The following is a 27135-nucleotide window of genomic DNA, read 5'->3' on the forward strand; positions in this document are numbered from 1 at the left end:
GACAGATTATTTTTATTCTTAGGCTTTCTCGAGTCGATGTTGGGTTAGGTCAGCTAATTCTCAGATATATAGGTCCTTAGTAATTGTTTATATCCATTTGTATTTCAAATAATTATTTAATAGAAAATGTGGGTTTATTCATTCTCTCGTATAGCAGATATCCATCTATTTATACAGAATATGAGTATTCATATGAACAGACCATTCTCATGATATTATTGCAGAAGCCACTTTCTAGACTGTCTATTTGCCTACGTTCTTGAAAGTGTAGTAGCTTTCACTGTCAATGCCGTTCTCTTAAACCGATACCTACAATCAAGTTCAGTGATCTCCGAATTTTTTTGAATAAATATCTATAGAAAAGCAGTGAATCTCATTGATTCATATCTCGCAAATTCATTCGAAGATAATAATGAGGAAAAATATTTTTGTTTATTGTTGAGAATCTATGTACTAAGGTAGATGGATTAGATATTAATGGATAAACTTGTTTATTGAAGTATTGCTTTCGTGACTGACTTGTGCGAGTGACAAAAAGTAGCACTTGATTGTCCTCAAACTCACTCTGGAGTAGGTATCTTGGAAAACTTTTACCTTTCTATGGTATTTCCTCGTCAGAAAGAAGTGGCAAGAGGAGATTCCGAGTACCGAGTTAATGAACAACTGAACATTTAGGGAATAATTGAATATTTCGGTAACATCTAGCAGTTTCCACATAACATACAAGATCTCGAATGAATTCGCGAAAAGCAAGAATAGAAATTTAATCTAATTTTTATAGGTAATGCAACGCTTGTGTTAATTGGATCTCATTCTTTTTAATTGGTAATAACGTTCGATATTTTTTTCTATTCAGCGAGCATGAAAAACTGACGCAATCGGTTTTGTATATTATTATGCTGGGGTTACTGTTGTCTCAACAATATTTTTTCTGGTCATTAAAATATAATTTGTGTGTAATTAGAATTGCCGAATCGAACCATCAAGGAAAATATGTTCTTTTCTTTATGTTTAGTATCATTTTATGTTCGACTAATGAAATGTTGATAAATATACAGGTTTATCCGTCAAACGTTCATCATGCGTGAGAAAATAATATTTTTCATTCCTAGATTTTCATGAATTTCTTGAAACAAAAACATTTTTCATATTCTACAGACGATTTAAGGAGAGCAAGATGAAAAAATGAAATTAGCCGCTTATGATCCTTATAAATTCTCTATGCTCTTCGATTTATCTTGATTTGGCTTCGGAAAACAAAATGAGAAATGAAAAAATAATAATGGGGGGTGGCAATGTGCAATGAAATTGTCATTTATTATTTCAGAAAAATTTTAATAGAGTATAATATATAATATTATAACAATAATATAGTTCGAGACTGCACTCTGTATAACAAAAACATAAATATTAAATAGTATACATTAAAAATTGTAAAACTAAATCGAACAATTTATGGAATGCAAAAACAGATTTGCACATGAAAATACAGTGACAAAATCGTATTCAACAACAACAGAAATAATTGTAACATTTTGATGGGATAGTTATAGGGTGATTAACGAGTCAAACCAGACAAATTCGATCGGATATTTGCTTCTTTCTGGAATTAGAATATGCCTGACAATTTAATTTCTAGTATGGTTTCGAAAGCGTACTTGAAGACGTGATAAATTTGTAGACGTTTGAAGTCGATGATTCATTTTTTCGTTTTACGTTAGAGATCATCTTCGCGAAACCGAGAAAAATCTGATTTTGACTCAGTAACCGACCCCATTAACAAACTATACAAAAGCCGCAGATAATATGCGAATGCAGTGTTCCAAGCAGGAATTGGGTATGCCCTTCGTTGAAAATGCTCAAGATTTTCAGCTCGAGTCTCAATTCGACTTAGTAATTGATGATAGAATTTCATATATTGTGGCAAAAGAGGCTTTGTAAAAGTGTAGTATAGTCTAAAGATTATGAACAAGTTAATGGTTAGAGAGGTACTGTATGTGCAATTATACTTGCAGGAATAGCCAGCACCATAATTCTTCGTTTATTCACTCTAAGTGCTCAACGCGAGTGATTGGTCGAAAAATCCGGTACTTCATCGTGTTCAATAAGTTGAAAATCTATTGGAAACACTACAAATTTGAAATCGTTTCATTGATTATGGAAGATGGAATATGTTCCAATATAAATAGTACGTATGCATATTTCAAAATAATTTCTGCTATCAGTATTATCAAATACATAAGCGACTTTGGTATCTATATTTATAAAAATTTAAATTCTTGATTTGAATATATGTCCTTACATTCGAATATTTTAACGCTATTCATAAATTTTGAACTGTTGAATACAAATTTACATATTTCGATATTTTTCAATAGTTGGTGTTAGTATCTTTTCCGAATTTACAAGTCCTTTATGAACTGACTCTGCGAAAAAACCACTTTATCATGAGAAATTAGATTGAATTCGTAATCAAATCAATGGATTCAGGCCATCATAGCAGGTTTTTCATATGTGGGTTTCACGTAGATAGAGGAAGGGGAAGATAACGTAAACAACAAGAAAAGTGTGTCCAACATCTCTATGTTTTTGTTGACATTTACTGTGCATCTACTCCATGTTTGTTTACGTTTACCCCAATATTTGAATGTTTATTATCGTATTTGTGTTCGATGTAATAGTGTTTCGTGCGTTTTAAGACTTGAGTATCAAGAATTTCGGTGTTGACATGCCAGGAAATTGTGTAATTTGTGGAAAATATGCCGAAAACGATAGATTCGGATTGGGGTAAACGTAAACAAAAACAAGTTGATGTTGGACACAGAGAGCTCTCCTTCGTAGCTGCGCAATGCGGTATCTTCTCTTTCCTCTATCTACGGGGTTTCATAATCTAATAAATAATCAGTGTTGATATTCTGCCCAAACATTTTTATGAGCTATATTGAAATTGGCCTTCAGAAAACAGACCTAGTTCAACACTGTTTTCAATATTTCTCTTTAAAGTGAATGAATATCGTATTAAAAGAATATCGTATTAAAATCGAATGGACCATCCTATTTATACAACAAACGAAAAATGAGTACCATGAATAGCTGTGGAATATTCGCATTTGATGTCTTATCTTATATTGAATGTCCATTCCGTATATCATGAATTTTTATTCGGAAATTCATATTTCAGTTCTAGTCGTAAAATTGAGAAAAGAATCTTTTTCATCTGGATTCGTTGGTATCCATGAAAAACTCATAACGGAATGGATAGCTACAGATGAAAGAACTTCACGAAAATAATTGCGAATAATATATATATATATATACATTGATGAAGTGGTTCTTTCTTTGAAAAAAAAATCCTAATACTATGTTTTCATCTATTTCTATACGAAAAAAATCGTTGGAATGTTTGCAACTATCTTTGCTACTATAATACCAAACAAGTTTTACCACCATTGGTGATATACTGCATGAATATAGAAGGAATTTTAAATCTACGTCTTATATATCATATATATTTATGTAAAGAGAATTCGAAAATGCCTAATATGAAAAATTCACGAACATCGAGAATTATCATGAACTATAAGTGAATAAATAGATAAAATTTTCAAGATCAACAATTATTCACAAAAACATATATTTGATTTGAGTAATCAACGATCAAATGTTAAATTGAAATTTCATTTCAAGTATCATTAGGTATAGGTTACCTCAACATAGCTGAATAAAAATCATAGTTAGTTGATTTTTCAACCTGAAAGAATATGCAAAAGGATCCTAAGGAAGATTCAATAACATTTTCAATGTACTGAAGTATTTCAGAATTATTTTTGGTTGCGGTATAGAAGGTTCAGAAATATTTCACGCAGCTGTGTAGCGTTGGAGATTATGATTATTTTCAAATGAGAATAAGAGAATGATTCTTTTTTGCAAGTTTGATGCTCTCCTGTCCCCTTTCGCGCGATTAAAATGTCAGGTTTTCGGAATGTAGACTTTTGAACAGGCATTCAACTGAACATATATCAACTTGACTCTTTCGACTATCTAATTTTTTTTTCTTGGCGCGCTGTTCTACACAAACCACCCTTATATGACAAGTTCTCTCTTAGACTTCCATACTATACAAGGTGTTTCCAAGTAGGTACTGATTGAAAATGTTTTTGAATCGTATAATATGCTCTAAGTATTTTCCAGTACAAACCATTGTCGTCGCAATCGATACAGAGCAATTTCGAACACAAAAATACTTCACTTACCTAGTGAAATGATAATTCGAAACGAATGAATAAAATAAGTACAGCTAATCAACTTTATGTACAAGGATTTGAATAAAATCACGTGGATAGTATTCAATCCCGTCAGCAGGTACGTGTGTTTCTTTTTCAAAGTGGAAATCGAATGACTTTCACTTGTAATTGACTAGTCTCGAAAAACATAATACTTTTGTGCTAAATAATTTTCAATGTTGAGCACCAATACCTCGAGTTAGGCAATACACAAACTAATCTATCAACAGATTATGTACATACCTTTTCATTGTACAATAATATGAGTCTATATCTGTACATTACGTATTAAAATATTAACTACAATGATATGTATGAGCAAACTTTTACGTTGTTCAACTAACTGGACACTCAAATTGGAAAAAAAATCGAAATAGTCAGTGTTTGTTAGTCTGCTATACTGCAATTACTTCTGATTTGTCTAGTCTACAGTGATGGCAGTGAAATCAGTCGAACAAAATGATCTAAAACATAGATTAAGTTACAAGGGAGAGGTCTCGTAGCAAATTCAACATCCCCAAAACTGAATATATAAAATTTCCGAATCACGTTGAATTTCCTCAAACCAACTCGAAATAAGTAAGACCATCTACCTACACCAAACTAATAAGAGCTAAAATTATATACAAATCGGTAACACATTTCTTTTTAAAGATTCAATTTTCGATGGAATCAAGTGGTATATCGAGGCGAAAAATCGTTCAATATGTGGAAAGAAAAAGGTCTTCCAATTCGTATTCGAAATGTGTTGCCAAACTACAATCACAGCTTAAAACAGTATAGTTTCTGAAGTCATCTCACTTTTTTGTCAATCTTTTGCTACATTCTCCAGTAGAATATTTTGTAAATTCAAATTGATGAAATTTCGAACCATTTACGATGAAATGTGTACAGCTTTTCTCTCCCAAAATTTTTAGACTTAAAAGAAAACGATAAATCTAAAATTTCAATTGATGTAAGTTTTTCTTTCATCCCTCAGCCTTGTCGTCGAGTTGTCAATAATTGAAATTTACTTCGCTTTTTCAAATGTTGTTTCTGTTCGGTCAGAAATATGATCCAACCAATTCCATTCAAGTTTGAAAATTCAAGAAAATTAATTGAATTATGAACTCCATTTCGCTTTCATTGTGCTCGGCAAGGAAGTTTACTCGTATAACACAGTCCCTCTACTTGAAAAGCGCCTGCTCGGTTAAATTATTTTGTACTTTCTTAACTGAAAACATCGTTATTTAGTGAAAAATTTCCTTTCGTATTATTTCGACATTTTACCACCTGCTATTTAGGCCGATGCAGCAGAACACTTCTGGAAATTGTTATCTTTGAGGGACATCCACTGACAGGGCCCCCAGCTTCTCTTTTTCGGCTCGTTCTCTCTGTAACCTATCAGTTCAATTAACTTACAGAACATTATATATCCAATCTTTTTGGATATATTGGAGTTTTTCTAAATTATTCTAAGGATTTTTTGGCTTTTATGTTATGGTTCAAATTATGCCTGTTGAGCTTATTCATCCTTGAAAATCCTTTAATTGTCCTCAAAGTACTTTTTTCATTTCAGAATATTTAAAATCGTATAACTGCCAGAATGCTCAATCTACAATTTTTTTATTTATTTCGACTCTGCATTTTGGAATCTAGAATTATACAGTTCGTAATAAATTTTCCGACTGGGATTTGCAATGAGTAATCCCGCTATTCAAATGAAGAAAAACCCGCTTTCATGAATGAATTGAGGAAACTTACCATGCAGCCAATATCATCTTCCCATAAACTGATAGCAATAACAAGACCATTTAATGTAAGCATTAATGAATGAAATTAGCGAAACTTTGAATAAGGTTTTGGTGGACATTTATGCTTTGTGTTTACAAAATAGTATGACTATGATTTGCGAGTCTTATTTGTGGATTTAACTATATGAGTAATTCAAAAGAAATTTCACTTACTTATTCTTTGATTGTCTCATGAACTGTTGAATTTTTCTGGCTGCCTGATTTTGTCTTCTTTGCGAAATTGTCCGTCTGAAAAATCAAATAAATTCAGGAATTTACAGATTAATCGAATCTCTTATGATGTGAGAAATATTTAAAATAGGGGTTAAATGATTGAGGGTAGGGAAACAATATCAAACAACCGGTTCAATTCAATACGCGCGTTATTCTCCTTAGAGTTTTTCGAAACTCTTAATAAATGGAAATTAAAACTAACCTGAATCCGGTAGATTGAGGTTCGCCCCTAACTTGTCGCCCCTCTTGCTCCTTATAGCTGCGGTAGTAGGTCTGGATGCAGACGGCAGCCTGCTGGCTCTTCTTCAAACGCTTGTTCTCGCGATACGAACGAAAGCCATTTTGTATCACAGTGGCGGCACGTGTAGCTTGTTTGCACCACGCGAATTGCTTGTAACGGCGATAATAGTTCTGGATAACGATAGCGGCTGCCCGTTCTTTCTCTTGTTCCCGTTGTTGCCTTCCTTTGTAAGAACGATATGCCTTCTGTATAACTTTAGCAGCTTCGTAGAGCTCCCTCTGCTCCCGATCTGAAATGATGACCATAAATCGAAATGGATTAACCTATGCGGACAGATTGGCCTTTATTGACAGATCTACCGTGTGAGTAGATTCGTCTATTATCGATGCACCCACGCCTATTAGCACACCTTTCATATATGACAAAAACTCTCCAAGTTGACAATTTCAAATATGTGCTTAGAACCACCTATGACCCTAAAGTCATCTTGTCTACGACTTCAAATCTCGTGTAATATTGTTAAATAACGATGTCAAGAGTTTACCTACCAGACAACGTCAGATTGGAGAAATCCTTCTCGAACACGCTTCCTGATGCCTGAAAGAATTCGCAAAAATCCGCCGTTGTCGGTGGAGGAGAGGGAGAATCCAGGATGAAGGACGAGGGTGACTGCAAACAACTGGACGAAGCTGGACTCAAACTGGAACAAGGCGTGCTAACGTCATAGTACCTGAAAGGAAGACTTTAAGCAGCTGCTGAAGTGCTGAATGATGAGACTCACCGATAGTTGTTGTCTGAAAACTCAAAATTGAATTCATTCGATTCGAAGCTACACGACGATTGATCGAATAGGGGTTCCATGAATGTATCTTGTAACGTATCGCCAGAAAGTTTGTCGGGGGGTCCAGGACTGTTGCCTAATATCATCTCCTCGCATTGACTCTCATTCTGCAATATGATGCGTTGAAAGTCTATCGGTTCGCACAAATCACAATGATAAATTTCGGTTGCAGACAGATTTATACATGTATACGATATGCATGAGCAAAAGTGCGGCATTATTTCTGCGATTATTTTTATTTGAATGGGTTACCTTTATTCGATCGGGCATAGCTGCTATTATTTGCTCGGCCAAGGTGAGAACTCTTGCATCTTGGTCCCCTGAAACCACGACTGATCAGTTCGAGCTTATCCGATTAGTGATCGATCGAATTATTTAGCTAATACCAAAATTGTGAGGTGAGTTAAGGATTTACATGCAAAAAGGAAGCTATTGCGGTGAGATACTATAAGACTAATTTCAAGCATGATTTGTGCATATTCCTTGTTTTGACAAATTAACCTTCAGAATTGCGAAAGAAAACAGGAGTTTTTCGAATAGCCCCAATATGAACCTTAAAACACGACTAATTCGTTTGAATCAGATCAATTCTATTATTCATCTGAAGAAAACAGGAATATGCAACAAAAGAAAGCCATGCTGAATATCGACAGCCACAAAAGTCAAGGCAGCGAAAAAGAAAGAAGGCTAAATTTCAGTCTAGTTACTCAAGAACCACGAGATCCATTAAACGCTATACAGATTAGATTTCAAAGATTTGAGATTGTTGGAAATACCTGATCGAATTGTCAGTAGGTGCAGACTAGACTAAGTTAGTTATGTATCGCTTATGAAGGAACAAGAAACATTGATGTAACATTGAAACAACATAAATTAGACAACATGTACCATTTATATCGGATAACGTCATCTGCTTTAGCCAGTTCATCTTTGAACAAAAATAATAATTGAATATATCGAAAAAATTCTAATAAAAAAAAACTGGTGAAAAGCAGTGGCGTTTCCTTGGTTCTGGGGTCGCACTGACCTACGGCAGCAGCGGCATGGATTTCTGACACCTCGTCGTCTGATACTGCCTCTACGTCTATGATCGGACTTCTTGCACCGTCGCCTAATAACATCAGATAAATTTATCCATCGTTGAAGATTGCGGGGATACACACCATTCCACAAATAGAAAAAAATCGATCGATGAGAACAAAAAAATATAAATCTTAATAAAACGGTGAAAAGCGCATAAGTGCAGAAATAATAAAATCAATATCACGCGATCAGATCATGCCATTCCATAAACGCCTCCTCCTCAAGGAGGTGAAGGTTGTCTTCGACACGTGGTCAGGTTCGATCGAATCACTTACCGAAATTCAAGTTTACCCCAGCGTGAGGTTAAATGTAGTGGTAAACTTACACAAAACGAAATCCATCTTCTTTCCGTTCGCATCAGTCAGATCGTCCAGGACGTCGTTCGCTTTGCTCAATGGTAGAGATAGACTGCGGTCGTACCTGAAATCGAACGATTTAGGATGAAAAAAAATACGATTGTCTAAATCAATAAGAGCAGTGAATATACTCACTTCGACAATTTGGACATTTCCCTCGACATTGCGCTCTTGGATGTTTTGGGTCTCTCGAAAATGCCCGTCAGATTGATTCCACTATCCATGGAAGGTCTCTTGACGAGTTTCTGGAAGCTCCCATTAGATCTAGTGCTCGAAGAGTAGTCCGATAGCATTGGACTAGGGCTAGAGCCCAGAATCTTATTGCAATCCAAAGAGGAATCGGACTCGATGTCGAGATTGAGAATTCTGTACTTGTTGGTTTCGCTTCTGAAAGGAGATCCGAAGGTTCGATCGTGAATCATGTGATGAATACTTGATCTTACCTAGTTACAGCTCCAGGCCTGAGAAAAACACCGTCGTGAGATCTACTGGTGGATGCTATGGATACCAAAGAATTTAGCGACTCAGCCGGCGAGATGACGTTCGTAGAATTATCGAAAGAGGTTCCCAATTTGTGGACTGTCATGCCGATCTTCTCTCTCCGACTCTCCAAAGCCTCTATTTCACGAATTAGTTGAGAGTGATTGTTTCCCCTGGCGCATTCCAGAGCTGTCTGATTTTGTTCGTTTTTCACGTTCAGTGCTACGTGATTCCATTTATATAACAATATTGCTGCCGCTTTGTGGCCCCTACTACAAGCCCACATCTGGCAAGGGTATAAAACGATATCAAAAATAACTTATTTTTTCACTCAAGACCTGAAAGTTGATTTGAAATTCTGAAATTGATTCACTCACCAGAGGAGTATAACCATCATCGTCTCTGCTCAAAGCGTCCATCTCTGTTTCAAGAAACAACGAAGAATTCTCAGCCCTCCAATTCAGGAGGGCAGAAAGCAAGCGCGAATAGCCCAGAGCTGCTGCTAGATGCATAAGGGTCATGCCTCTATGGCTGGGGAACCAAGCGGAACAAAGTTCTTCGTTATGCCTGCTGGTCCTCGTGGTCATGGTTTGGCAGAAGCTCACCAGCCGGTCTTCAAAATTTGATTGTGTGAAGAGTGCGGTATCTTCCACCTGAAAGTGTATGAGGAAAACTGGATTACATCAGAAGATCATCTCGAATAGGAATACTTGCCACATCAGAACCGTCGGCAGGCTCCTCCTTGATCTGAAGTCGATCGTCCATCGCTTCGAGTCTCTGGAGAAGGGTAAACTTCAGAAGATTGTCTGTTGATTTCTCTAATTTCATTTCTGGCGCCGTTATTTGTTGTTCCCTCGGTGGAAGTTTGTACTCGAAAATCACAGTGTTGGAGATGACGTAACCCTCGCAGGCAACTTGTAAATTAGCTAAGCCTGCTTCGTGGGCTGAAATTTAAAATAAGGCATATCCTATCTTTGCTACATTAGGCAACAGACCCATTTTTCCAAATGTTGAGATATATATGAATTACCTGGACAGTAGCACCTTAAAACCCCACTTTGCACCAAAGTTGTAGGAACGGGGAATGTATCGAAAAGAACACTATACGTCCTATTAGTTTGCCAAGGTCCGGTGACCAACACTTTAACTCCTCCTTCGGGATAAGCCCACTCAGGCGAGTAGTCAGTGATCTTAGCTGTGCCTTCGACGGTATTATGCAGCTGATCAACCTGGTGTTTTTGATTGCGCTGCATCTCCGAAGTATTCATATCGAGAATCCCGTTGTGGGTCGATTCCAACACCTCCAAATCCGGGAACTCTCCTAGCATATCGAAGGCGTCTAGATTAACAAACACATCATCGTCCACGGCGTGCGTCGGAGATCCAACAACGTCGCAGGTATTGATGAAATCCATGGGATTTATCTCGGTGTTCACGGAATGTTCTATGGTGTGTTGCTGTATCTGACAATTGTTGGATTCGTTCTTCTCTTCTCTATGCCTCTGCTGAACGTTGAGATTGCTCGAGCATAAGGGCATGTTTGCCGATAGCGTCCTCTGGATATCTTCCTGGGATAGATCTAGGGTTTCGTTGAAATGACCGTTGATTGTATTGGATGGAATTCCGTTGTGTTTGTTCATTTGCTGTCCTCTGTTGTCGAATCCTGCGGAAAAAAGGTTTGTTTCAGTTTTTAAACTCATCTCCTAGCCAAGTGATCCACAGCCGTCTTTCTGAGTAACACAAAATTGTCAATTCCTTCATGACGTTAAAAAGTCAAAGAGGGAACGAAACTTACCTAGCATAACGACGTTTTCGTACTCTTGACGCTTGTACTCGTTGGTACGTTGATTGTCCAAACGTTTTGTTGGAGTTGGAGGGGCACTGGTCATTATCACTTCGTGCTGTCGATTGAATTCCAGCATGGCCTGCTGTAGTCCGTCGCTCACTTCCATTTTCGCCTCCCTTCTGCAAGAAGTATCCATAGCTTCCTGCTTCATGACGTGCTCGTTTTTGTTCTGCCTATGGTTGGGATTGTTGGTGATTGCAAACTGCGTCAACGATTGGTGATTCTGATGTTGTTGGGAAGAATTGTTGTTCAGAATCAGAAGACCGCCGCCTCCTTGGATTTGCGATAAACTGAGGACCTGTAACAAAAAAATAGGCCGATATCATGTGTGGCTTTATGGAAATTGATCGTTGGATAGAAATGCTTGATGGTTTCATATTCAATATAAAATCTAGTACAGAATGGGTCTACTTTTCTTCTTACCAAAGGAGGGGTGTTGGCAGAGTTCGTAGCGTGCGTGGTTTTTTGGATGATCTGCTGCCCTCGAATCTCCCTGGAATATACCCGAGGTGGTTGACCATTGGTATGGATCGACCCGGAACCTGTGGTCGATGATACCTGATTGTTGTCTTGACGGCTTGGCGGCCTGCTGTTTGCGGGTCCAGGACGGTGTGTCTGTCTTCTTGTCGGATGAGAGCAGCTCTTCCCATCTGCACAGGTCGAGTCTGGACATCCGCACTCTAGCTGCTTGACCAACGCAGCTTGACGTGCGACCCTCTGTTTTTCCATCAACTGACTCACGATCGCTTCCACTGTCTCGGCAGTCTGAAAACAGGATTGGAATAAAACATTGGTAATCCTGTGAGGTTAAACTTTCTGAAAATTCATATACTTTTCCACTCACCGAAATCTCTAATTCGTTGTTCAGGTCTGGCTCTTCCTCGCTGAAGAACATCGGTTTCAGTTGCGAGACTAGTTCTTCCTTTGTCCATTCTTTTTTGTCAGCCCATAGCGATATGCTAGGAGTTATCACAGCCAATTTGTTGTCGTCGGGGTATGGAACGTTCAGGTAGTGAACTAGTACTATGTCTGGATTCTGAAAATGAAGAATTTTGCTGCTAGACTTTCGTTCATGAGATACGCAATAGGAAACTAAGACGAAGCGAAAAAATTGCTTTTCACAACGAATTTCAGAATATGATTTCTTATCAAGCCACATAAAACTGTATATATCATCTGAGGCATCGGAAATGAGAGTAATCATGTCTGTATTTACCTGAAGAAGCCAATAGCATCTTCTATGGAAGGTTGGAAGTATAGCAGAATGGACGTAGCAGCCATATATACACTGCAAGAACATATGATGAAATCAAGCTAAATATCAAAGCAATATTTTTTATTATTAAATTGTCACACGATGAAAATAATTGATCCGCCGAGAGAAGGAAAATAAATTTGTCATATTCACCTTACACTACATGGAAAATTATGGAGATTCATGAAATGACATTAAGAAACGAAAACTTGGATAGAACTTCTGACAAAACTGTAATCGAAAGCAACTTTCCAATTCCCCTCGTATAATTTCGAAAGAAACATTCAAACTTTTTCCGCTGCGCTGCAGAAGCAATCTTCCTCCTCTTTCCCAAATAGGAAGATAAGTGCCCCGTGAAGAATTAGCAAACTCAACGCCTTCACTCCCACGAAGACCATCGCTGTTTTTAATTAATTCTGTTCGAATCGATTGCAACGAAACGGTTGCAGTCGCCGACAAAAAAAAAAGTTGAGCCGACGACGAGGCGTTAATTGTATTTCGCGGGCTCGGAAGATGCTCACCGTTTTTCAAACAACGGTTTTCCGGATTACGTGGCATTTGTGTCGGACGCAATATATTTAGGGGGTGAATTTTTATTACCCCGCTATGTTGCCTCGAAAAAAGTGGGATAATTAAACCGTTAACGTTCAACGTAAAGCTGGTAGGCTTAGCTTTCATTGTTTTCATGCAGGAAGCAATCACTCATTGACGTTCGGAATGATTTAAAAATCAGAAGGTTGGAATTCTCCAACAGATGAATTTTTTTTAAATTCGGTTTATTATTCTTAATATTATATATTCGGCATATTTGGTTTCGTGGTCAATTGAAGTTGAAAAATTTCGAGTTATTTAAGTAATTCTTATGAGAAAGCGGTCTATATTTGAATTAGTTTTAGGGAAATATTTTGAATATATATCTCTATAATCCTACTTCATCGAATACCACTATATTTTCTTAGAGCTTTTGGCTTCGCCCTCGTGTAACAAAATAGGGGTCTTATCAGTATGTAATCGATATAATAACGAATCATAATGAAAACTCGTGATGCACATGAAAATAGTTTTAGGTAACAGTATTGTCGTGACTCTATATTTCGTGACACTTTATTTCGCATTAATATTTCACCGACTTATCGAATTCCAGCAGATATTGAGTACCTACTCGATTGGTTTATGAGATGCTTTTAATATTGATGGTTAGAATAAGGTGGGTATAATATACCTTATCTCTGGAGACGTATGTTTGATACTCTTTTGGAGAATGCATTTGGAGTTCTCAATCATCAATAAGGATAGTAACATTTGTTGATTTTCTATGTATGTACTAGACATCCACATTTCCATTTAGGGTTTTGGTAGCTATCACGAGTCGAGGTCCATTATCGAAAATGACGAATCGAAAAAGATTCGAAAGACAACCGAAAATAATCCATTCCGTTTCGTGCAACAGTTGCGGAACGAATTATAATTCCGTTTGTAATCGACGTCGCCGTATTTTTATGCAAGTTGTAAACATGAATTGTATCGAACGAGTCGGATCGACACGGTCGGCAGGCGGGCGGACGGGCGGGCGGACGGGCGGGCGTGCGATAGCGACGAATGTGACCGCACTTTGATTGAAATTCGCGCGCGGTAACGTTCGTCAACAAACGGGAAATAAATTGGAAAATTCAGTTATAAGCGGACGCGGTTTGGACATGATCGAAATAATATGGGACGAATTAATCAGGATGATTGAAATTTTCGAAACGGTAATCACGTAATAATCAGTTCACGTGAACGGCCATCAGCCGTTGTTTATTAGTTTTTCTTTTTGCAACGATCCCAACATATTCAGTATACAAGGTGAATCTGAAATGTCGAGTAAGTTCTGTGTATTGAATACGTTAATATATCATATCTCCGTGATCGAAGAAATCGAACGAAACAAAAAAATTTCTAATTCTCACCTCAGTCCCCTGCACCTTCAACTTCATGTGATCCTCCCGCGTGGTTTTACCATCTTTACGTTTCTTCCAACAGTAACCGTCTCTACGGTATCGCACCTTCTTTCTGCTGTACAGCAGCATCGAACCGCTTTTCGGCCTGAAAGATAATCTATCGTTTTCCAGAATCCTCGAAAGAGTGTGAGAATTGTTACGAACCTGATCTTGACCTCCTTGCTCTGCCATTCCGCGTGTCGTTCGAAGCTGATAAGTGTGGCAGCGATTTCCTTAAAAAAAAAAAGATAAATTATTGCAATCATATACGAAAATTCGGTGAAGATTTCAAATGCATTTTAGCAAGATCACAATCTAATTTGTGAACGCCATCTGCTAATGAAATTGTTCCTTTCTTAGGTCTTAAGAACTCTGCGTAAGCCCACTCTTAGATAGGTTCCTTTCCTAGGCCTTATTTCTTAGGAACGCTGCATAAATAAATCAGACCCACAGAAACAGTTGTAAACCGCGTTTGGCTCGATCTAGAGCCCTACAATCTTGTCGTCGGGATCTAGATCGAAAGCAGGCTCGTTACGTTAATTCAATACGCGATTATTGTGCAGAAATTCCGGGGGCAGAAACGGTTGCAACGAAATCTGTCACGTTAGACCTTGTCGTGTAAGGGACCTTATCGAAAAACGAAATATCGGCCGACCGCGATCTGCGGCCCGACTCGAAGATTTGCAATGCAAATCGCTAATTAACCGCTAAATAAATCTAACTCTTTGCATATTCAACCGTTTCCGTATATAAATTCCATATGGCATTAGATGTGAGGCCGAATAGAGATCGATCACTACGATTTAAGGATAAAGGGTCGATCGATTCTCGTTCAGATTATTTCTGCATATTATACGGATAATTTGTTATGCACTCGGAACGGATTTAATGCGAATTTACCAGAAATGAACTGCAGAAATGCATTATTTATATTTTCTTATACCTATATGATTTCTGTGTTGATTATTCCAGAGATTTATGATGGATTATGAACGCAGGAATAATAACAATTTGTGCTTGATGGTGTGAAATTCATAATGCATGAAAATGATGACGAGATAAGTGAAATTTCAAGAGCATTGATCGGAAGCGTAATTTTCTAAGTGAATTTTTAGAAAAAGATGTCTAACTGTTACTCGCACTGAAAATTCGATCATTTTCTAACATAACTTTCCGTTATCTGCGTTCAATTCCGAATGAATCCGGTTTCAATTTTCATAGGTACTATTCATTGTTGGACCAAGTGCATTCGCCAGTTTGCAACCATACCTCCGCCATTTCGCAACAACGCATAATGGTTTTCATAGATCTTCCATCTCATAAAAATTTTTGGAAACGATTTCACCTCAATACCAAAACCAGGAGAAAACCGAAGCGTTTAAATTTTTCAAGAAGGACCCTCTTAGCCGTCTTACGTATTCATGCCATTTCATTGTGTAAACAGAATAAAATATTCGCCAAGTTGATAAACGTATTAAAATGCAGTTCTTGGCCCGCAAAAGCCTTCAGAATCAATATTCCCACCCTAAGTGATGGATGTTATCCCCTTTGGAGTTCCGAAATAAATTATTCTTCCCTCGTCGACGGCACATCAAAGCCGAATTTCCGTCTGACTTTCCCGAAGTTTCCCAACTCGAGTGGATAGATATAGACAGTCACAGCGGTCTGTTATTCCGGCTTTCCTTGCCGGCCCAAGGGCAAAAGCTCTCGTAATTTTGAGGGAACCAGACGTAAATAGATCGTTTGTTTTGTTGGACGTTCCACCGAAAGAGTGCCCAGCTAGTTGGAAAGAGCCAATTTTCCTCGCCTACAGAACTAACATGCTTTTAATAAGGAGACTGTCGCCTTTTGATTTGCTACTTTATTTTCGTTCCGCCAACGGACGTGTTCCATTCTTTCTACTGATCCATCGTTGTCTTTCTATTTCAATTATTGTGCTCATTAGGGGCGATTCAGATTGAAAAATTTTCTCTTGTGAAGTTATTGATCGCCCTCTATGAATTACAAAGAACCATTCTAAAAGAAATTTTCGTTCATATGAATTCCATAATTACTAAATGCTCCTAGTTCGTCCTCTATATACAGACAATCAATTCAAATTATACCATTTCTCTTTTGGAGTTCCAGGATAATCTTACAGAATGATAAAATTTGTGATTTTATAATCCTAATAAATGCATAACTCGTGAATCCACTAAACAAAATTGGTTCACTGACGACCTTATGGAAGGCTTAATTAAGCCTTCTATAAGGTCTATGGATTTAACATTTATTAGAAAATTTTGGCGTCACGTGAAGATTTCTTTTGCGACATTCACTTCACCAAAAAAATTCTACTCGAAAAAAATTACACGGCATGTAGGAATCGTGAATCGTCATCAGATGAATGCATTCCTACACGAAATCCTCACAACCATAAATTGATTGAACATTCAGGCGACAACAAAAAGTACAATGAACAACAAACCATGAGATATCATTATATGTTAGAAAAAAATACATCCCTTGCTCCAGCAAATCTCCGCAGAATCCTATAAATGATTCATGTACCGATATGAAAACAATAAAAACAATCTAATGTGAAATGTTTTCTGGAAAAAATACGGAGCCAGAAAAAAAATCATATAAACAACGCCAAACAACTTCGAGAACCAAAGTTCGAGTAAACTTTCCTAACAAGCTCTATTTCACAGAAACATACATATTTATAAACATTACCGAGGACGTATAATGGCTTGTTTGCTTTGTTTCACAATGAAGTATTTTACGATTCCGGATTCATTCAATTCTGGAATTGCAGGAATGAAAATAATGCATTTAGTAATATTTATGAAGAATTGATTACGCTTATAAATCAAAACCCATTGATTCGCGGTATTTATGTCTGACCTGTGTAGATTTTTTTGGTCAAAAAATTGGTCGATGTATTTTTTGGTTATGGTTTCTTTTCTGAAAAAAATCTGCATTTCATTGTCTATTTCAAGATCCTACATAGATCTACATACTGATTCATGAATACCGGAAATATATGTCATTCAATTCACTTAGAAAATCGATTTTGATGCGATTTTGTTATTCCAAAATGAATGAAGGTAATAGAATAGCGTAATAATTGGTCCTGTACGACGGGCCGTAAATGGATAGCCTCAATCTAGGTCCGGGCAGTCATTAACTAATTTGACGCGGAATAATAGCAGCACCAATCGAAATAAATTCCGCCATTACTAGTTGCGACGCCAGATCATCAGTTTGCTCGGCTCGAACTTTTAATGAGCATCTTCCGCTTATGAGGCACAATTCTCGAGAAGATTGTCCAGTTTATAACCTGGAAGACATATAGTTTTGTGAGAGGTCGTTAGGTGCAGTCAATTAATTTTTTACACGTTATGGGGCTACACATGACGTCACTTCTGTCGCGGAAGGTGCTATATGCATTGTTCGAACTCTTCATACGTTGAATTATTTGGTCTTTTATTCATAATTGTCCTTGCGTTATTGTTTCTTTGATATTAGGTACATCTGGAATATTTAGTACCTATATGAGGTATGAGAAACTCAAATTCATCCAGGATTTAGTTGGTCTTACTGTGAATAAGGAACAATGGTTTCTATTGTGTAAGGCAGAACGCCACTGAGGTAGCGTTTCCCAAGTATATCGAACCCAATAACAGAATCAAAAGAAGAATCTCCCCTCTCGTATCGCAAGACTTGGCGTTGTGTTTATTAAGGTCACAGTTGGGGCGAATAATGAAAGCCACGAGTCGGTTGGCTGCTAACAATTAAAGCGCTAGTGGTATTTCGAGAAGAGGGTCGAAAGGTCCCGCCTAATAATTTCGTCGTCTTTAAATTGCCAAGGGTTCTCTCATTATGATAAATATTCAGCGACCGGGAACTCCGTCGCTAAAGGTTGACAACCGCTCATTAGTGACTCTCACCTTATGAAACTCGATTTCGATTGAGAGTTAAGGAGGACACATACTCTTCCGTGTTATGTCTTTATACCAAACTGATCCTTTCCCCATCGGCAAGATTGGCTAAAAAGAACATTACACGCAATTAATTCTCGACGAAACAAGAGAGGACACTTTTCCGTCGCTCCTTAGACAACCGACAAATAATCACCTTCGAAGGACCCTCTCGTGAATTCCCAAGAAGTCCGGAGAAGGTTTTTACCGGCGTTTCGGTCTGTACAAAGACGATAAATTTCCCCGGTGGCGGATTACGTTTTAATTTAGTTAAGTCCACTTAAATAAGTCGTGAATTTATTGTCAGCGGCTAATGTGGAAAATTGGAAAGGGGGCGCAAAGTGGCCGGTTTATACGTCCGAATTTCGGGCAGTAAATCATAGAGTAGCATCACCGCAACCCTAGACGGCTAAAACTGCGGTCCAGCACGGCGCTTTGCTATCGTATGTTCTTTGAACGCGTCTCGGAATTGTAGCAAACACTCAGAACTTCTAATGGGTTCTGTGTCAGAGGAAAATTCACTGTAAGTGGCTTAATTTCAGGAGTAGCTGATGTAGTGTAGGTACTTTGGGGGCATGTATCGGTTCTACCGATAAAGGAATGATACACATATACTACGTGACATGAGAAAAATTTGCAAATTCAGGCACACAATTGAAATTTCTGAAATATTTGTTTCGTAAAATACTATATTCCGAAATATTCAATATTCAATTTTTCTTTTCGATTAGCTTATCTATCAATCGTTTCAGTTAATGAAAAAAGAAAAACCATGTGATGTCGTTTCTATGATCTATTATGTAGATACGTTTTAGAATAGCTTTCTCTATAGTCAGTAACTGAAACTATATAGTTTATTGAAAACTGCCTCAAGTCGATTTCGAATATTACATTTGGATGACTCAAACAAGACATGAATTTTTTTATGGTCCATTATTGAAACTGTTAATTATTTGATCTATTTCGATCACTAGCCAGCAATCACCATCACTCGGAGGAATTTGTTGATTTATATATGAATGGATGTAATATCTCTAGGATCAAGCTCCCTGAAACCACGCAATACTATAATATCCTGTTCTCCTCGCGCTTATCCGTCCTTATCCAAACGTTACCCGGAAATCAACCTCAAACTTCATCCCGTATTCAAGCAAAAATGCGATAATGGAATCAACAGAACGATCCGCGCGGTGGAGTGCATGAAATATCCAGGCTTTAATTTGCACGGCTGGCGAACTATCCGAAAGGCGAAGATCGACCTGAAATATTAATCCGAGGTGGCCGCAATTCGGGGGCGCTGATTTATGCCGGTTACCCTCAGCTGAGCAGACGAATCACGAGAGCCATCACGGAAATATCTACGTTCCGGCACTAACGGATTTATTTGCGCAATCGGAACGAATTATCGGATGCCGATGGGATCGCTGATATCATCTGATCGAAGGGCAATAAATGGACGCTTATTGTTCGAGATTGTTTGAATAATTGCCATCTCGCATGATGTGAAACCGTTCCCGCGCGGCGGATTGTTGTTTAACCGCTAAAAGCGTTATTATTTGTTCCAATCTTATTGATGCGCGAGAGGAACCGGGTTGTTATAACATGCGGAGAATTGCCGTTTTCGAATGGCTTCTGTTGGTTGGTAGTGTTTGAACGCCCCATTTCGAGGAATATTCCATTCACTAAAACCTACCGATCGTACGAAGTTGCTTTTATGATAATTTGGAATGTTCTTTCCTATAGTGAAGCTTTCATAAATAATATTGCATCGAATAAAGAATTCTGCAACTTCATATGTTTTCCTTCTCCTGAAACTCTTTCTTGTAGGTACCGCAGAAAGGTTCGAGGGCAACAAGAGGAGTTCACGTACAGAAATCTTCCTTTGGTGCATCCTGGTGAAGGCGTTGAAAAACAAAGATGCAACTAAACAGCAAACAGATCTTTCACTACGCGGACGTAATTAAATATGGGAAATTTGCATTTAATTTCCCGTTTTTCATCCCGTTCAGTTTCATTTTTATTATTGTGTGTGTTCTCCGTCCGAACCGGGTCGGTTGAATGTATTCAATTAATCCGACAAAAGCGAGCTCGGCTACCCGAGGGACCCTTAAACGCCGTTCCGGTCCCCGCCGGAACCCACAGCGCGCCCGGAACGTTCGGACTTCTTGTTGTCCCTCGTTCCGTTGCTTTCAGCGAGGTTTCTCGGCTCGTAATCCTCAAAGCGTGCCCATTCACTGAATTCAATTAAGAAATTGAGATTGAAGCCAACTGGCCGGTCCAATTTCCGATTATGATTCATTAAATGGCGGGAGATGACCGGTCTCCTATATACGAAACGAATGAACGAGGGTTAGGCACCGGAATCTGGAGGAGAATTAGGGAATTCTTACTTTTTTTTGGCGTCAGTGGGATACCAAACGAGAAATGAACCGAGGGGTGAAGTAAAATAATCCACACTTCCAAATATTTTTACGACTTTTGCGAGATGAGACTGAGCTTTTCATGGAGAAAAATAACCATTGTCATGTCTTTGCTCATATTACGGCCGTTCTTCTTGTAATTTAATGGTCGTATGAATCGATGGTAGCCTATTTGGTCATAACTTTCATTTTCACTAAATTACATCAACTTCGCCGAAATTCGTATGAGGTTGCCTTGAGTTTCTTCAGTATGAGTCTGGTGGTACCTACAGATTGTCCCACAAAGCCTTCCTCGCATGCTCGACCCATTTTCCCATACCTTACGAATAACTTCCTACCTCTAACCCTTTCCTGTCCCTCCTCTAATACCCAAAGCGTGTCCGCGAATCATCAACACAGTAAATCACACGTATCCTACAACAAAGTTGCCGAACTTGGGAGAGAATGCCACGGCGACGACCGACGCGACGCCCGGGACAACGGAGGAGGGCAAGATCCCGAACGTTCAACAAAGGGTCGTCCGGGCCGTATCCAGAAGTTAAATTAGCTGGAAGTAAGACCAAAGTATGCAAACAGACGACGCTGAATCCGAAATTAATGCGCTGCGTGGAGACTTTATGACGTTCGGCATACATACGCCCAGCTAAGAGGGGACAAATACGGGACGCGAAGGTCGACGCTTCCAACTTTTAATGGCGCTTCTTTGCACGAATGGCATCCTCACGGAAGATTGTTCGCACGAATAATAATCGTCTCTCTGCTGAGAGATAGGGACGATTCTGGTCTAGTTTCACGACAAAACATTGTGATAAAGACCGGTAGGAGCCGTGCTCGGTTTTCAAGAATAAACGTTGGAGTATAATGATCGTGAATAACTTCCCAGAGAGATGTGTTTTGTTGCGGCACGAAAAAGTACAAGCGCCGTGTTCGTTCAGCTGGAAGTGCACCCAGCTGTCTTGTTTCGAAAAGAGTTGCAGCAAATGGCGGAAGAAGTATCACTTTATTATACATTCTTTTAATAGTTTCTCAGGTTTAAGTGGAACCAGGCAAGAAGATATACAAAATAGACCGAATTGATTCCGATTGAAAGGGTGATGACGTATCACGTGACCAGGTCAAACCTAATTAGCTGTGTCAATGTTCGTACTCCCCAGAGGTCCTGAGATCTCTTGCTGCTCCTCCTTTCTTTCTGGGCCTTCTTGGACCCAGGGACCCGAAGTTAATGATCACCTACTACTACTCTCTCATTTCTCCATAGATATTATATGAAAAAATGGAGACATCTCAAGAATCAATGACGTCTTAATCAGTGAAAACCCAAACCCTCAGCCGAACTCTCCAGCACGTTAAAAAACACGAATCGTTTCTGATTTACATAGCCCGAGACAAAAACGACATTTTTCATTATACTTTAATGGCCACATCAACTTCTCCTCCTGGCCACAAACCCAGGGCGCGTTCTTATCAATTCATTAGGATCAAATTTCCCCAAACGAAAACACAAATTGTTATATTTATAACCGATCGATAACATCCTTTCGGAGCGGGCTCCACAAGTGTTAGAAAAAAAAATGACTGAAACTTGGACGCACGAACTGGCAGAGCGAATGTGTTCGCCATTATGCATGAAATGTGGCTGAAAGTGGACGTTTTCGGCTGTTAGTCGTACGGGTCTCCGGCCAAGGTGGCATGTCGTGAAAAATTATTCGCAATTAGAGGCACGTTTGGGCTGCACCTTTGTGTTAAAATTCGAGCATTAAAATTATCGACACGGCCCACCGCCGGGGCGAGCGCTATCGCCGGGGCCCGTTTTAAAGACCCAGATAAAGGCTCAATTTATGCAACTCGATTAGGATTTTTTGTGGACGGAATTGCATGTTCGGCAACGTTGAAAACTGCCTCGATCGGAGTTAACCCAATTTTTTGGCGAGATTAAATTACTTCGAGTCGAACAATGGAAAAACTAATTGCGAGCGGTAAGGATCTTTCCGTCGACATGGAACATACGGCAAAGACGCCAGTTATCTCGCGACATTGGGAAGGTACGAATAGCAGCCATAAATCACACCTCAGATTACAAATTATGAACGCCTTAACAGTTCGAAAGGAAACTCAATCATTGCATTAGGTAGTTATTAAATCGCACGGTTGAACTATTTGACTTTTTTGCTCCTCACTAGGTCTACGTTCGCGTGCGATGGAAAGAAATTAATACCTTAGGTTTGTAGCGAAATATCGAACTCTCAACCCTCAATTTATTTAGTAAGTGCAACATTGAGTTTTTTGTTGGGTTCGAATCAGATAAACTATGTTGAACTAAAATACGGAATTCGAATTTTATAGAGTATTTTCCATACCCAATACAAAAGTTGATAAGAAGGAATAACGAACAGAAATGTTGAGCCCATCGTGGGTGGCGATGGCAAATGACAACAGGAACCGCCTCCCACCAACCGTTCCCGATCTTTTCTCCTCTTTTTCGCAGGACACGCCGATGGATCGGATAGCCTGCATTATCAGACACGACCTCGCTTGTAAATGGGGCTACTTGCGAGGCCCAACGAATGCAGCAACCCGATTATGGCCAAACGACCCTGTTAACAACAATACGCACTATGTACCGTGTACGCGACACGTTTCGTAGCGACAGAACAGCTCCGATACGGGCATGTTGACTGTTGCCTGTTACCCTGTGCCTTCCACCCTCTGCTGGATCGCCGGCATAGATTCCGGCTTAGAAGAGTAATAATGAAACGGTGAAGTTTGCTGTGAATAATGCTATACTGGAACATAGGCAGCATTCAATTTTGCTGAACTTGACGAGCTAGTTTGAAGATATGGAATTCACAAGTGTTGGAGTGAAATATTTCGGATATGGTGGTTAGGCTACGATGTATGGTGTCATCTGGACGTAATATCACGCAGTTTCGACCATTTTCTATGAAATATAGGAATTATTGCGAAAAAGGTTGAAGGTTGAAGGCGATCAGTCAAATATAAGTGATCGGATTTCACGAAGTGAATAGTTTATGAAAACCTAAGTGATATAGCCCAAAAAGAGCTCTCTGTTAATTTCATGAACGCAGTGATGCTCCCACGCTTCTGATTTCCTACATCATATCCAAAAATCTCCTTGTCGCTGTTTCATTTCTCTCTGGAGTTTAAGTTCGATTCATCTCATATTCACTGAATTTTTTTTATTCAACTCCGAATACTCCAGATGGAGTTAGAAAAAACCGCCATCTCAGCCCTTCTCCGGAGAATCCCCTAATAAGAATTCAACGGGCGACTCCAGACATCTGCGAGTTCCGATGTCGCCAGTGAACGTCACAACCGCCTATTTATTTATCGACATCAAAATTCGCGGGCCGTTGCAATTTGTCGGGGCACACGTTCTCCATTTGTTAGGAATAAAATGAATAGTATCAGTGATATTTACATTTCGCTCGGAAATATTCACGTCCGGATAAGGGGAGGCATAAAATTTTGAAACCTGTGCACTTTATGCGCACTTCGGAATTCGACGCTTCGCGATCACACCAGACCATGAATACTGATTTCGGCCGATAAAAAGAATCGGGACGATTCCGAAATTTTTTTTCGATTTCGTCAACCGTGAACTTTATTTTCTATATCGGGATGGGCAAAATGCCCTATCGTATAAACAGGGTAGTTATCCAGTTGAACGTTAGGATTGTGAAATGAAAAATATAGATAATATTGTTGTATGTGACCTGATACTACAGGAAAATTGGCCGGAGTCAACAGCCTATGGTAGTCAAGGCATTGAGGTATTCGGGGAAATGAACAATTTGTGAACTTGAGAAAACGGCATCTCAGATAACATCTACTGGTACCAAAGCCTGCTGTGGAATAGGGCAACTATTTGGCAGTTCTATTAGAAAACACAAACGAACTTGTACAAGCAAAATACTCCTGGAATCTTCATAATCCTTCTCCAAGAAGCCCCTGCATCAGCCTCGAGTTAAGCTTAAGGTCTACGTGTTACTGTTAAAGGAGCTCTTGAAAGTGAGAAAAAACATTTTGTGTGTGTGGCTTATTCAAAAGAATTTTAAAAAACATACGAGTATTCGCCAACTCTTCCCTATCTAGGAAGAGCCACCCATGCATCCAAAACGAGCTCACGAACTCATAAACTTTGTTAAAATCGAATTCCGTCACTACCTATTAAGGTATCCAAGTTTCACGAAGATTCCAGCCTCTCACTTAATTCGACGCACCCGCTCCAAAATCGTAATAGGCGGACGGTACCACCGAAAGGGCACCCGGGCGTAATAAGCGCCCTCTATAATACTTAAGAGAAATCAAGTTGGGAGATAAAATTCCTTCCGCGTTATTTTTTCGGCGGGAAACGATCCAGAGTGGAGCGCGACGGGATCGATTGTTTCAGCGCTGCCAAGTATCCGGTCGGTTTTCAATTATGAATGGAATTTTCGCTTGGAAAGTTCGAATAAGTATTTAATCCGAAAGTTGTACGGGCGCATTAGGGACGCCTGACGGGAAAATCGGGCTCCGGAGGCGAGAAGGAAGAGAGGGAGAGCTGCGAAGTTACCTCGTTAGTGTTCCAGCGGTGGCGCTGCGTGGGAAAGTGGTCAGCTCTGGGGAGGCTCTCCAGGTTCTCCGGTAACTTGATCGGCTCGCCGTCTGTAACAAAAGAAGAATGCATGCGTTAGTAGATCATTTTCGAGTTTATGAGGAATGATTAACGTTGGTAAGACCAGTAACTCTAATATTTCCAATTGGCTAAAGTAACATTTCCAAAAATCGATTATATCTTTGACTGTCTGGACATATCTTGGCCGAACACACATTAGATTTTACTGAAAGAGCAACAGAAACCAATTTTGCGCATTAGTTGATAAAAGAAGGAATGCTAGACCTGCGGTGTCAACAGTCGAACACAGCTAGGAGGTACAAATTATCAGATTTCTCACTTTTACATAATGATCTTCCAATTTTCAACACCTGTGGCGTCGTAGCTCTAAATCAGGTTCATATATTTCAAAGCTCAATCTCTAAAGTAAAATTGATTCTATTGAGATTATTTTCAAGCATTTTCGACATCAATCTGATCTGCTATTTCACGATCCAAATAGTTTTTCTCCGTGGGCACAAAAGTTACAAATTGGCGAATGCGCGATGCATCGACGTATTGATGGCAACGTAATGTTATGTTCTTTTATCTCAGCTCCAAACGAAAAAATTTGCGGGAAAAAGCAGAATCAACATAAAATGTATGGAAAAGTGACCCCCAACATACGACGCAGAAGAACTAATTGTCCACTAAACCCCAACAGCACGCTTCTGGGAAATCCATTCGTACACAGTCGTATATTATAGAAAAAAAGTTCCTAACGAAGACTTATCCGGTATAACGATGAACCCTTCCGTGATACCGGCTCCCGCAAAAACCTATGAGTTACGAGTTCCCTCGCGTCGTGGCGATATTTCAGATGATATTTCAGGGGGCCAATCAATGTCCGGCGACCCTCGAAGGGACCTTATACGAGACCATTTCACGGTCCGAGGATGTGCTGATGCAGCTCCCAAATGGGGCCCTTCAAAAGCTGTAACTCACACCAAATCATCCCCTTCGCCTAACCTCGCACCGACATTTCTTTCTCATATCTCGGTTCTGATCGAACAACGCATTCTCCTCTCCCTCTTCAGATCCGGGTCAATGATGTGAGCTTTGAACACAATGACATGATTGTTTTCTTTTGATGCTTTCTTGACTAAATATATCTGATCAAAAATATGCCCAACCTCGGCTCTCTCAGGGTAGATCTGATGGCACTTTAATGTACAGATTCATTGTATTTTTCAATTCAACCCTATCTTTGCCCCAGATTACCAACACACAAATCAGCCTCATTCACCTCCTATAGGTTCAACAACGAAGCAGATTCGTTGCCCGCGTCGTTTAATATTTCCAGAATGTATAACGGATGTGGCATCCCACGAAATATCACATACTCCTCCTCTGTGGGATGCCGAATTTCCTGGGATAGGTTTCCCCCCTCTCGGGATTCCTATTTGCCGAACATTGAGCACGGTCTACCGAAATGCCTACTTATTTATCGGGAGCATCTTACTTTTTTCCCCTTCCTGTAACGATTCACGATTTATGGTCTTTTTTTTATATTTTATGCCCGTTCGGTCGGATCATTGTAAATATCGAAATGCTGTCGGCGTGTAGGCTGAATCTGCCGAAATTTATGACCATCTCCGAACGGCGGACCGACCGATAAAATAATTATTTCCATTGTTGGCCCGGTTTCGCATCTATCAACCGGAGTAAGTCGGGAGCTTGGTCTTTTTATCTCCGGTCTGATGAAAGGAGCGCGAGTGTGATCTTG

General features: G+C 39.2%; 1 protein-coding gene across 5 annotated transcripts in view; it reads right to left on the reverse strand.

Annotated features, from left to right (window-relative positions):
- Positions 1-3027: 3027 nt before the first annotated feature.
- LOC123312832 (calmodulin-binding transcription activator 1) overlaps positions 3028-27135 on the reverse strand; it is a 129140-nt gene continuing 105032 nt past the window's right edge. For 2 of the 5 annotated variants that reach the window (XM_044897348.1, XM_044897347.1), the window contains 20 exons: positions 25329-25420; positions 14536-14603; positions 14341-14476; positions 12353-12424; positions 11981-12172; positions 11560-11901; positions 11086-11434; positions 10321-10953; positions 10005-10234; positions 9668-9943; positions 9254-9576; positions 8946-9197; positions 8780-8874; positions 8399-8482; positions 7624-7691; positions 7312-7478; positions 7079-7260; positions 6492-6819; positions 6230-6304; positions 5890-6054 (listed from right to left, as the gene is read on the reverse strand). In XM_044897348.1, the coding sequence (XP_044753283.1) occupies positions 5976-6054; positions 6230-6304; positions 6492-6819; positions 7079-7260; positions 7312-7478; positions 7624-7691; positions 8399-8482; positions 8780-8874; positions 8946-9197; positions 9254-9576; positions 9668-9943; positions 10005-10234; positions 10321-10953; positions 11086-11434; positions 11560-11901; positions 11981-12172; positions 12353-12424; positions 14341-14476; positions 14536-14603; positions 25329-25420 (4043 nt within the window). In that variant the 3' untranslated portion in view covers positions 5890-5975. Of the gene's footprint in view, positions 5497-5555; positions 5664-5889; positions 6055-6229; positions 6305-6491; positions 6820-7078; positions 7261-7311; positions 7479-7623; positions 7692-8398; positions 8483-8779; positions 8875-8945; positions 9198-9253; positions 9577-9667; positions 9944-10004; positions 10235-10320; positions 10954-11085; positions 11435-11559; positions 11902-11980; positions 12173-12352; positions 12425-14340; positions 14477-14535; positions 14604-25328; positions 25421-27135 lie in introns of those variants that run through there. The other 3 variants (XM_044897346.1, XM_044897351.1, XM_044897350.1) reach the window with 2 other exon arrangements.

Source organism: Coccinella septempunctata, chromosome 5 (assembly GCF_907165205.1).
Source record: "Coccinella septempunctata chromosome 5, icCocSept1.1, whole genome shotgun sequence".
NCBI classification, from domain to species: domain Eukaryota; kingdom Metazoa; phylum Arthropoda; class Insecta; order Coleoptera; family Coccinellidae; genus Coccinella; species Coccinella septempunctata.